This window comes from Egretta garzetta, unplaced genomic scaffold (assembly GCF_000687185.1).
Source record: "Egretta garzetta isolate BGI_Z169 unplaced genomic scaffold, ASM68718v1 scaffold172, whole genome shotgun sequence".
Taxonomy (NCBI): domain Eukaryota; kingdom Metazoa; phylum Chordata; class Aves; order Pelecaniformes; family Ardeidae; genus Egretta; species Egretta garzetta.
The window spans coordinates 3,124,217-3,137,232 of NW_009258951.1; the positions used below are offsets into that span (position 1 = coordinate 3,124,217).

Sequence of the window (13,016 nt, forward strand, 5' to 3'; positions counted from 1 at the left end):
TTTAGTTTGGAATGAGGCAAGATAAATTTATTGTGAAGAAGATCAGGACAGACTTCCCTTGCGTAATGTTGTGAGGCACTTGTCGACCAGCACCCAGATTTTACCAAAATGTACATCCCGATAGAAAACTGCTGCAGAGATTTAAAAAAAACTTTAAAAATGCCAACTGTGTGAAGTGTACAAATTCATCATGGGAACCTAATGCTTTTCTGAGCAGAAAACATCTACCAGAGGCTTTTAGAAACACTTTTCTTATTAACATCTGAAAAATAGGAGGTTTGACTAAAACAGCGCCTGAGCCAGAGGAAAATGTATTAAACCCATGTTCTGATCCCGGAGGTGGCAACACTGGGTATTACAGGAATGTTCTGCTTTAAAACTGGGGACATGAACTGTGTTGTTTGGGTTTTTTAATGGTGGTTCTGTACCTCTGCACTTCTTGTTATCGCTGTAACCTCCCTTTGCTCCAGACAGCTCAGGATTGTGCGTTTAATACAGATAAGTGCAGGGCATTACGCTCGGCAGCGGAGAGATTAACCCACCCGTGCGGGCTGGGGGGAATCGGTGGGGGCCGCACCGCAGGTGGGGACCCAGCTGAGCCCCGGGGCTGTTGGGCAGGACCTGCCAAGCCAGGGGGGCACTGGGGGACCCCACAGACAAATGCGGGCGCTTCTGCAGAAAGCGGCACAGAGATGGTTTCCCTATTGTGTATCCAGCCCTAGTGAGAGCAGCTAAAATAAAAATGAAATTTTATAAAGCTTTTTAAGAAGAGCTGTAGAAACTTTCAGAGCCTGGAGTAAGAGTATTAATAATAGGTCTGTACTTCCCACTTGTTACAAGTTATAACTTCATAAGCATGTTTTTATACATTTATACAGTGTGTAAGTAAGCTAGAAATACATAATTATAATCAGAACAGCTTATTCCTTTAACCAATGATTGCCTGGAAAAAGCAATATAAAAGGAAGGCCGTGCCCCCAGCCCTAAGCAGGGATCAGTTTGAAGCCTCCCTCCCCAGGGCACTGTACACTGGTCCGTACCCCACGGCCGCCTGCCCCCCCAGTGGGTGTGGGGTGAGGCATCCCCCTGGCGCTGCCTCCTCCCCCCTTTCCCCGCAGGAGGGGAGCAGCTGGTCAGTGATTCATCACCAGCCCTTGTCTGGGAAAGAATATAGGGGCTGCCTAGTCTTGCTCTAGCAATATTCAGGAGTGGGATGTTAGTCTGTTAGCACCTGAGTGGGCGAGGGTTTCTGGTGCTGCGGTGCAATGCCATCTGGATACGATGATGCTCATGGGGCAGAGGGCTCATCCCCTCCGGGAGATGCCCCAGGGCTGTCCGCAGCCTCCCCAGAGACCCAGGCCGGAGGTTCGTGCTGCTCCGGCACCGTGTGGTTGCCCTCGCTCAGCGAGCTGCTGAGGAAGCCAAGTATTTCAATACAGCTGCAGAAATGCTGTATCAATATTTAAAGCCAGCTGGCTAGTTTTGCTTTCAGGAAAGCAATCTTTCTGCATTTTTTATAAGGTGAGCCAGGGTCTCCTTACCTGCCAGAATATATAATCATCCAAGAGACAATATCCGATAGCGTTACCTACCTAAATGGGACATTACGGGAACATCTCCCCTCACAATAGCCTGCTGGCTGACCAACAATGCTCCATTTAGAGAGGAACAAATTGTCAGCATCTGCTTTTAATTTAGTTTACTTTTAAGGCAACTGATACCTTTTAAGGTCTTTGGGAACAACAGGGTGTTTCTGTGGTTAAGGAAATGATAAACATGGAAGGCTGAGTAAGCACAATATGCCTTTTATACAACCTTTTAAGAACTTTATTTTGCTTTTGTTAGCCAACTTCCAAGTGAAAGAACTCGAAGAATCTTATAAGGCTTGAACTTATGTATCTGTAAAATAAGTATGTATTACTTCAGCTGCTCAGGGTTGATTTAAAGGCTTCTGGAGTTGCTGGAAACCTTTTCCTTTTTGGGAAGTGTTAGAAAGCTTAATGACAAAGGAGGTAATGTTTTAGAACAGGCACAGAACTAGAAGTTAACAGCTCCAATTCTGAGTCACTTTTCTAGAGTTGCAAAACTTCCAGAGAACATTTTAGTGCCATCTCTGCTAAATAGGTTGGATAACACCAGTTTCTGCGGAAGGTAAATTTTATAGGACTTCTTCCCAAAGGGCATTGAACTTCTGTCTTAAAAAGCACCTAAAAAGGGCTTTTTTTTATTCGGGCACATCCTGAAACGCAGTGAGCCATCAGAGTGCTGTTGCTGCTTGGGGATCACCCTGCTCGCTGGGCTCCTCAGGGGTAGCATGGCCAGCAGACCTTACCCAGGACTGTGCCTGGCTCAGGAGGTCCCCGGCCCCTGAAGACTGGGGGGAACCTGGCACAGGCTGCCCGGGTGGCCAGAGGCTGGAGGGACCCAGGTCCAGGAGGGGTGGTGAGAGCCGGGCTAGTCCCAGCTGGCTGAGAGGGGACCCAACAGCGGTCTGGAAGTGCCTGGAGGGGGGAGAGGAAGGTGATGGATCCAAACTCTCCTGAGGAATGGCAGGTGGTGAGGCAGGGGACACCATCCACATCTTTGGAGCCTGAGAGCTTTGGGGTGGATGTTGGGAAGAGCTTTTGCAGCAGAGGGTGGTGTGGTGGGGGAAGAGGCTGCCCAGAGGGCTGGGCAGTCTCCAGCCTTGGGGGTCTGCAAGGCTCTGGTGGGAAAACTCATCTAGAGCTGGCGGCAGGCCCGCTGTGAGTGGGGGACTGGGGGATGGCTTTGAAATCCTGTTTGTCTTTATAGAGGGTTTTTTTCCGCTTTGCCTGCCTTTCTCTCCAAACAAGGATATGCTTGTGCTTCTAAAGTGGCTGCTGTGATTAGTGCTGTAATCTCTGTATCAGCTTTTACATTTCAAACTAGAGAGGGAAATTAATTCAGTTCCAGTATCCGCTCCTTTCATACATTTTCCCCAAACACCATTTGCTCAGCAAATAAGCGAATCAGGAAAAGTCATAACTTTGTTCTCGTTTTAAGGGTGATCAAATACCTGAATTTCTACAAATCCCTTGGAGAATGGAAGTTCGTGCCAGATGGAGGAGATGGAGAACTGCACATGGGGGGGGAGGAGGAGGAGGAGGAGGGATGGACTGGCCGGCTCAGCTCTAATGTGGTCGGTGAAGCCACTGATGCTCTGAGGTCGCATCTGGCAGGAGCTGTGCTGCAATTTGCTCGGGCGAGCCCATGTTGCTGTGGGTTTGCCATCGAGGTGAGCACACGTGTGGGTTTGCCATCGAGGTGAGCACACGTGTGACTTCACCTGGAGCCCTCTGATGTTTAGAGCGTTAGTGAGCTGGACCTTGTTTTCTGCTACTATCCATCTAAAGCCTTTAGTTTGTACAAGTCCAATTTAGGTGCGCTGCTTTGCACTGTTTATATGTAGTTTTTTAAGAACTGTCCTCCTTATTCATTGCAAAACGAAGCCCGCTGGCAAGCGGGAAGCTGCTACAGATGTTTCCATGAGAAGGTTGCAGCTCTTCTTTCTGGTTAAGCTCCGCAGACACATATCTAATTACAGCTTTGTGGCCGGCATGAGGTTATAGAGGGAGGAAAGTGCGTGCTGAAAATCAGTTTAAATGATTTGAGGGCAGCGACTTAGTGCTGGGGGTGCTGCCTTCACACCGAGGCAGGACACAAAATGCTGGCGGCACGCACGGGGACCGTGGGGAATAAAAATGCCGAGGAAGCCCTGAAGCTGAGGAAGCAGTCGGTGCTTTCCCTGGGGAGCAGGGAGAGAGCCCTGAAGAGCTCCTCAGAAAGCGGGAAGGAGGGCCGAGCCCGGACAGCCGCAGCAGCGTGCCCGGCGGCTGGCTCTGCTGCGGGAGCTGGAGATGAACTGGTACCTGCGGGTCTGCGAGCTCTCCCATGAGTACACCATCGCCTACACCACCGGGATGCCCCACAGGTACGTACCCAGCTGGCTGGTCAGACTGTAGCAATTTGCACTCCAGGAAAGGATGGTGGGGGGTGGTGGTGATGATGACAATAATAATAATAATAGAAAGCTTTTTGGCTTTACGAGTCTGACTTTTCTGATGATTCAGGTGTTGGGTTTTTTTTTTTCCTGCACCATGATGTATGTACTTTACAGAGCTGAAAATTCTGCAAACTTGTTTCTTAGTTACCTTAGCTTCTTCGGCACAAACTGCACGTGGTTGTTCAGCCTTATTTCTCGTGAGCAGTTTTGTCCAAAGGGCTGTGGTTTCGTTTTAATTTGGTTGAAAAGTTGCTGCAGTTGTGCAGGGACTGGGTGGGTGACAGAAGAAAATGGCAGAACAGCCTTTGCTGGGTGCTGCTGGCTCCGGGTCCCTGTCTCCCCTTCCCTCCTGGGAATGAGCCACTTCGGAGGGGAAACCTGCAGCTGCCGAATTTCCAATTCCATCAATCTTCAATGTCGCAGCCTCCAGAATCTGATCTTGCTCCTTTAAAAAAATTTAAAGGGATCTTGGTATTAGTGGAAATTAGACGTGCGACACTAATCTCCTGAGGGCTGAGTAAGACCCTTAATGAAATAGGAACCTAAATATGAATTGTCTGGTGTTGCTGCCTCAGCCCCGCCGCCCCCGAACAGCAGCATTGCAGGGACAGGACGACTGTGCTTGCTCAGGGCACATCTGGGGACTGGCACACAGAGGCTGTATATTTAATTTGCCTCAAGGAACAGGGCTGCTTCTGAAGGGGTTTCGGTGTTTTGCCCAGCTCTATACAACTGCATTAGTAACAGCAGGGATTTCAGCTGAGGAGTCGGGTGAGATCTTCCCTAATCCCCCGACAGAAGGGGGATGCCCGAAGTGCTTGGCACAAACCGAGATCTTGCAGACACACTCGGATTAGAAATTAATAAAAATGTCATTAGAATAAAAATTAGGAGCAGGCTAACTGAAAAGAAGAGAAGATAAAACTATGAGAGATGGAGCGAGTAGTTATTAAATGCAGAAATGTCTAACAAGCACAATGAAGGGGATACGAGTGGGTCTGTAGACCAAGACTGCGCAGTTTCTTGGGCACGGTGCTCATCGGCCACACCAGCCCGTGGTCAGGCACCTGTGGTCTTACATAGAGCTCTAAAAGCAAAGCACTGGGGAATAACTTTTGGGAAAACTGAGTTTCTAATGATGCTGATCTGTTCAAGCCCCTAAAACTCCAAACCAGTGAAACATTTATATCGAAAAAATTCAAAAGAGCCTGTGGAAATATTTCTTTGCCATTGGTTTGCCTTGCATTATAGATGCACAGAGAGCTGGATCTGACAGGAAGCAAAACAAAAGGGGGATTTATTTTAGGAGCCAGGGATGAGAGTGAATAAAGGGAGAAATCTGGAGTTCCGGCCGGACGAACCATGCTCAGGTAAAGCGTGTTGCTGCAGACCTGTCCATGCCTGCTGCAAGGCAGCCGGCAGGAGAGATCACAGCTACAGCCTTCGGTGTTACGCTGCTGGGAGGAAAAAGCCACGGTTCCTGCGAGGCAGGCAGGGCTGCAGTCACAGGGCACCTTTCCCTCCACTGGGTGTACTTGTGTCGCAAAGAGTAGAGCTTGAAAGGCACCGCCTGCACCCTACCGTTGATGGTTTGATTCAGTCAGCACCGTGAGAACAGGACCCCCCACCTTCGGGCAGCGGCGTGTCAGGGTACCACGGGGCTGGAGCGGCAGGGCAGGACCCCTTCCTCCACCCCGGCGTGGGAGACTGGGGACAGTAAGGTCCATTAGTGTCCTCGGATCCCCTGACACTACAGTTGCAGAGAAAGAATAACTGGGTAATCCAAATGTCCATGCCAAACTCCGCTCCGTGACATTGAACTATAATCTTTTAAAATATGTTCCGGGTTTGGGATCAGTCTTTGTTTATCTGCTTTGAAAGACTTAAGGATTAGCTAAGTTCATGATACATCCATCACTTGATTATTTAACTTATTTTTTTCCGATGTATTTGGGATTGAAATGACAGTCAGAAAATGGGTTCAGCTTTTAAAATAGAAGAGCCTCAGAAATCTGCCTCCATGGTGTGTATCATATACTGTCACGATTTGTTCACTGGGAGCTGGTGTTGGCCAGAAGAGGTTACTGTGGCCCTCCTGGATGTTATCTTGACCGGAGCAGGCAGGATGCCCTCGTGCGCTGGCTTTGGTGATGCCACGAAACCTGTGCTGTTTCCCCCAGACGAAGACCCTGAGAATCAGAGACATTGTTTGCTGTTTAGCGCTGGTGAAACAGCTGTTTGTTGGTTTGGTACGTTTATTTTTAGGCATAGTGTTCAGACAGGTACCTGTGTCCTCGCCTGCTGCCCCGTGCTGAGAGGCACCCAGTTCTGGAGGTTTTGTAGCAGCTGGTGGCATCTCGGGAGCTTTGCTGGCTCCTCTCCTGCAGCCCCTCTCCATCCATGCACGGGCTCCTGCGGGGGCATGCAGCCTCCCGAAAGCTGGTGCTCCTTCCCTGCCCTGGCACCGATGCATGTAGTTCATTCCTTTCTCAAGTATTTCCCTTGTCTGTTTGGTTTTAGGTTATTTTTTATTCTTGGTGCTTGACTGCTCCATAGCCTTTGTTTTCTAATTAATTCCGGAAGCCCCAGGAGGCTGCAGATACTGGGGAATTTTACAGACTGGGTAATCTGAGCAGTGAGAGTTTACAATAGACAGTGAGAAAACAAAATGTTTTAATAACTTGCATAAGAGATGCTTGCAGCATTCATCTGTCCAGGCCAAGGCCTGAAATAAACCCTGTGAGAATATTTGGTTTTATGTTTATTGGCCTTGGATTGAATCCCAAACAAATATTTCTCTTATCTAAATATAAGACCTGGGAAACAGGGTTGGTACTCTATTCCCACTGGCGGTCCTTGTCCCTTGGAGTACTTGACCATTATAGGTTTCAGCAGATGAACGAGGTTGCTGATCTTGGCCAGAATCCATCTTGGGCATCAATTAAAATGAGCCAGTTGCAATAATATAAAGAATGGCTGGGAGAAAAATACTGCTCCATAGTCCTGTGGTCTTCTTGGGCAACACAACCCAGCTCATACCGTCTCGTACTGGTGGGAGTGTGATGGCACTGGGCTCTCCTCTCAGCAGACTGTAGGGTGTAAGCTCCTGAGGATCCCACACTCCAGCATCTACTGGGCATTGAGGGGCTCTCCTTGCAGCTCCACGTGTGGACCATGCATTTGTACAAGCCCGCCTGTGCGGATATCCCACCCCACAAGCCAAGCCTGCAGAAGCCGAGCGAAGCACTCCTGAAAGGTAAAAAGCAAAGCGTGGCTCCCCGAGCCTGCCCTCCCGCCGCGGGCTGGCCGGGGAAGCTGAGCCGAGCCGCCGAGCTGAAGCAGCTGGAGAAATTCTTGCACCTGCATGGGCTGTCGCTGCAAGAGACCGTCCGAGCCGAGACAGGAATGAAGTACAGGTACTTCTGCATGTCCCTTGCTGGGGTACTTGGTGGCCGGCTGTTTGGTGGCAAACAGCTAAAACTACAGGAAACTTGACTGAGCAACCTGTGCACACCTTCAGGCAGGCTTACAAAATCTGAAGATGCTGTCTGCTTTGGCAGCTTTTCTTTAAGTTTTCTGAGCACCGTAAGAATTAGCAGGACTTCGAGCAAAGCTAAAGGCATGTGACCTATTCTCTTAAAACTTTTATCTTCTAACATCCATTGTTTGTGTCTGTTTACTGAACTGCCTCTTTCAAGTTTGGGTAAAAGTATTTACCCTTTCTGATGTTTTAATGAAAACACATTTATTTATGTGTATTAAAACCATAATGGCTGAGCAGCAAAACAGAAAACGTGAAGAATAGAGGTGTTCTGATTGCAGCTGGCGCTTCAATGTGATGTCTGTCCCTGCTCTGCCCTAAAGCTGGAGCATGTGGACCAAAAGCCCGAGAACCAGGGTCTGGCTGCATTCAGGCTGTGAAATACATCTTGTGTGTTAGCAAGAGTGTGCAAGGGAGAGGACCTCATCCATGCAGGGAGCCTGGGGCAAGAGGGTGTAGGCTGGGGGGTGGTGGGTGAAGAAGACATCAGTGTGCTTTGTCTATCCATTGTCATTTTGTTTTGTTTCAAAAGAGATTGATTTTAAAAGGATGACTTCCCATCTGGAAAGTAGATACATTCTCTGTGCTTCTAATAAAAGAAAATTTGCTTCAAAACATTTGCTTTCCCATGGCTGGTCTGAGCTTAAAGTTGAGATAAGACAACACGTTTACTATTTTTATGGAAACAGCACAGTTGTGTCAGTTTTAGCCGCTGGCCAGGGAAATTTGTTGTTGTTTGGGAACACTGTCCAGGGAGGACAGAGTGTATAAAAAGAAGTGTGTTGGAGCCAGCATCAGAAGAAATGGCAAAGGGCTTTGTACGTCAGCTCTGCCAGCGCCGGCTGGGAATCCTTGGAGCAAGTTGGGATTATGCAGCCTTGAAAGCCAATGTAAGTAGAGAACTGAGCCCACAGTGTTCGAGTGATGAAAAGGGAAAATGTCCAAAGGCAATGGAACGGCATCCCAGGGATGCCATGCTCGGAGCGCAGCTACAATAGAAGTAATCCCTGGCATCTCTGTGGGTTAGCAGGAGTGATGCTGTCCCTGAGCGAGATACCCTGATTAACTGGGTTTTTCGGATCTGGAAGTTTGCCTCCCTTCTAATGAGAAATTCTTTTGCTCCCTTTCTGATGAGCCTAATCCCACATGGCGGCAGTTTGAAATGGTTGGTGTTAGTACACACACGAAAATTCCCATTTATCTTATTTCTCTGCTAATTCTGCACTTTCTATGGTGCTGGTCCATTCCAGACGTAGTTTAACACTTACTGTGCCTGTGCTAAGAAGCACAAGTAATGTAGCCACACAGTGTTCCCATAAAGCAGTTAAGATCTGGTGTCTAAAGTTTCCTCCACCAGAGATTATCCTGCAGACCACCCTGATGTACAGACACCTCCCTGATAGTGAACCTGGCTGCTACTGAGTCAAAAATGCATTGGTCAAAACTCAACAGCAATGTTCATCTCTTCTTAACGTGCCCAGCCTGGAGGAGAGAACCTGCAAAGACGTTGGCGAGAAAACTTCTGTGGGGATGGGCTTCTGTGACTTAAAACCAACATAATTAATGAGCGATCCCTCATCTCTAGCACAAGCTCTGTGCAAATCACTTTGTACACCTCTGTTTCTCGGTTTACAAAATGGAGTGGTCTTCATTCATCAGAGCCTTTAGTCATGGTAAAATAAAGCATGCGCTTAATTTCTATTGAAGCTGATGGATTTAAGCATATGCTTAATTTTAAGTATGTGCATTTTTCATAGTTGACAGAAACATCTATTACATGCTGTGTTTCACATATACCCAGGAGAAAGAAGACATCTGCAGGAGAGAGGGCTATGCAGAGGGCTCTGCTGCAGGGTGGGAGGGATTTTCCTGCAGTCACCACTTGCTGCTTTCTGTAGATTTTTGCTCTTCTAGCTTTAGAAGTACAGAGGCTTTTCTAGTTTTATTGTGAGCTTGGACATTTTCTTTTCCAGCATGGCTTGGTTTGTTTTCCAGACATTTCTTCAGATATCCATAGGTGTAGTCTAAAGACAGCACAATACAAACCTCCTTTTTTTATTAAAAGCTATTTAATTGTGTGTGGAAAGTAATGAATTGCTAACAAGAAACATTAAATACTCATAAGCCGGTTTATTTATAGGATGATTAGTTATTTTTCCTTTCATTGCTTTAGCAAGCACAGCTTAGTTCAGCCTATTACTGAGTAACCAGAAGTGCAGCAGTGCATGAGCTCAGTTTGTTTCTGACGACAATAGTATTTCTCTCAGATGAAATGCCATTTGCAAAGCCAATTTGGTGTCGTCTCATCCAGCGGGGTGTTCATTGCACGGCTTCCTTCCGTACACACTTTGCTGGGATCTGAGCTCTTAAAGACAGAGCTACACGAGCTGGGTCTGTCCTCGCGGCTGGGAAGCTGTGACTGGAAAACTTTTCAATGTTCTGCTTATGCCCGGTGAAAATAGCATCTCTCTGCTTGGGCAGCTGCTGTTTGAGAGCCCGAAGGTGAAATGTTATATGTATATATCTGCAAAAGCACCCAGGCAACTTTTGCAAAACATGCTGTTGACAAATGTTATAGGTGGAAAGTATTTATGGAGGTCATGGACTCCCGAGACGCTGCTGGATTAACCCATGCAGCAGCCTTCTGAGCTGGGGTTGTAGTTTTCTATTCATATTTTATCTATTTTATATTTTGCTGAGATTTTGTTCAGAAAGGGTGAATTCTTCCCAGAGCACGCAAGCCCCTGGCAAACTTGCTTCATTTGGAGTGAGCCCCCCTGAGGCTGGCCTTCGGGAGCTCTGGCATCCTGAGAAAGCGCTGGGAGGCTCTACTTGGTTAATGTTGCTTTTGTTGGTTAAGCTAATTCAAAACTTGAAGTTTAGGATTGTCATGCTGAAGCTCTTGTATGAAGACTGGCCAGCAAGTAGCCCTTTGCAGGATGGGCTGCTTTTTCTTTTCTTTTCTGATTCTCTGCCATGGGAAATGTCAGTGTGGCAGAGCGAGTGCTCAGCCAGTGCAGCAAGGAGTTGGGCAGGGTGGCTGCGGGGAGGAGGGGGCACCTGCAAATCGTCAGAGACAAACTGGTGGTGAACCCCACCCTCACTCAGCTATTTCTTTTCCCCCAAATAATCTCCAGTCTCATGAGGAAGAGAAGGTGGCTTGTGCTGGTGCACGGCAGGCGGAGGTGCTGGTAATAAAAATATTGCTGTGACTAAGTAGCTGAGATCTCTTAATTCTGAAATATGAAAATACTTATTGTGGCTAAATGCAGCAAGAGGAAATACCAGAGAGCCCTAGGGACAAACTGGTGGCAAAAGGGTAATGATTTGTGTCTCTAATTTAGTCTGTGTCTTACAGTGGTACAAGTCTGTGTCAGGAAAAGCAATAAGGGAGTGAAATACAGTGCCAGAATGAATGTTGTTTTTCAACTACATCATTATTTACTTTCTAAGTATTACTAGAGATCAAACATGCTAAACTTACTAGAAAGGCTCATGACACTTGGGTAACAGGTTCAAATCCTGAAATAGCAAAAGGCTTTCAGTGAGTACCAGGATTTTGTGGTGACCACCGAAGGCACTGACCAGCACAAGAAAAGAGATAAAATACTCCTGCAGAAGAACTGTTGCTGAAAAGCCTCTCCATCTCCGAGTTATGTCAACTTCTGGTAGGCACAGAGGCAAACACTGTGCCAGAAAATGTAATGTGTTTAACAGTAAAAGACCGGGTTTTTTAATAAATTTCTGGGAGCTGACATTTCAGATCCTGCGGTCAGTGCTGGCCATCCCATTTCAAACGGGTACAGTCAGCTGGGCTGCAGAAAGCAGAGGGCTCGGAGTGATGGGATTGTCCCTGCGCTGGGTGATTAAACAGGCTTATAGCTTAGGAAAAAGATGACTGACAGGGATTACAGCAGATGTGTTTAAAATCAGGAACAGGCTGTAGCAAGTAACTCGCCGTCTCCCATAACACAGGAACCAGGGGGAATGCAAATGAAATTTCTGGACAACAGGTTTAAAACACGGGAAACACTTTCCCTGAATTTTGTAAGGGAATTGGGGGACTCGTTGTCGTGGGGCATTTTGGATGCTGAAAACATGAGCGTGTTCAAAATGTTACTAAGTATCAGGCAAGGCCATCAGAGGTTATTAAATGCAAAGGGGTGGATTTAACCTCTAGCGCAGTACATTTTTAAGTGGCAGATGGCAGAAAGCCAAGATGATATATCAGGAATGGCATTACTGTGTTTTTGTTCGGTTCCTTATAATCTTTCCTCCGCACCTGCTCCTGGGCATTGTCTGGGTTGTGTGGCTGATCCGCAGGGATGCTCTGCTCTGTGCTGGTACGGCTGTGCTTATGCTGTGCAAGAGGAGATGGGTCAACGTGCAGGGGGTGCGTGGGCAGGTTGCACTCTTCAGCCCTTGTCCCTTCTTCTGGGGTCATGTTTATATCCCCACAGGGCTACTACAAAGAGAGGAATTTGGGAACGATCACCTTGCCATAGCTGCTTTTCCAGGCTCCCTTGGCCAGGCTCATTTCATGCATCGAAGGTTTAAAATATCTAATCTTTAGATAGCAAAATAAATGAGAGCATTCGATGTGGTCCTATAATCCTGCACCATAATCCCATCCTAATCTGCTCAGTTTAGAGCACAGTTGCATTATATTTATTGGGATATAGCTTACAGCGTTAATGTTTTCCCTATATCCTGTGCAGATTGGTCTATAGAGCCACATCCAGCTATGTCCTTACTTTAATAGCCAGCATAATTTTTCATAAGTGGGTTTTTTTTTCTTTTTTAGTCTGTTCAAATTATAGTGCCTGCTGTCTCATACAATGGTGATGGCAGATATCCCCATGTCTATGTTTTGCCAAATGATTTCAGTTTCCACTTGCTCCTTGGTTTTTGTGCTATTTTTGCAGGGTCCTTGCCTGTACCATGCACTAATGGGGGGAGGACGGGATGAAAACAGGGGATGCATGTGGGTTAGGAAGTGAACAGGGTATCCGCATGTGTGTACAGTGTTTGTAGCATGGTATTTCTTCCTTGAAGTACAAAATCCCATTTTACCTCTTTGGAAGAACGGTACGCAGAACCTGTGTGCAGCCTGAGCCCCATCTCCCCAGCTGGGTTTCGGCAGGAGGAGCTCTTTAGCTGCTCCTACAATGCTGGCTCCTGATCCTGCTGCTTTCTGCCTTGCTGCCGTGGCCAGCGATGAACGCGTGTGCGTGCCAGCACACACATGTACACGCACACACGCTTCCTTTTGCAGTGTCGAGTCCTCAACAAAGCCGTGTAAAAGTTCAAATCCACCCTGCCGGTACTTCTAGGGTTACTCACACCTTTCCGTAGGAAGCTCCCCACACCGTCGGTGGAAGACAAAGCAAGTTTTGCCCCCTCAGCTCACCACCACAGCAGTAAAGCCCAACTAGCCCTTAGCTGCATGCA

At 47.4% G+C, this 13,016-nt stretch overlaps 1 protein-coding gene across 1 annotated transcript in view; it reads left to right on the forward strand.

The window, feature by feature from the left end:
* Nucleotides 1-3,156: 3,156 nt before the first annotated feature.
* KCNAB1 (potassium voltage-gated channel subfamily A member regulatory beta subunit 1) overlaps nt 3,157-13,016 on the forward strand; it is a 76,599-nt gene continuing 66,739 nt past the window's right edge. The window contains 2 exon segments of the mRNA XM_035890009.1: nt 3,157-3,816; nt 3,818-3,952. Of these exon segments, the coding sequence (XP_035745902.1) occupies nt 3,686-3,816; nt 3,818-3,952 (266 nt within the window). The 5' untranslated portion in view covers nt 3,157-3,685.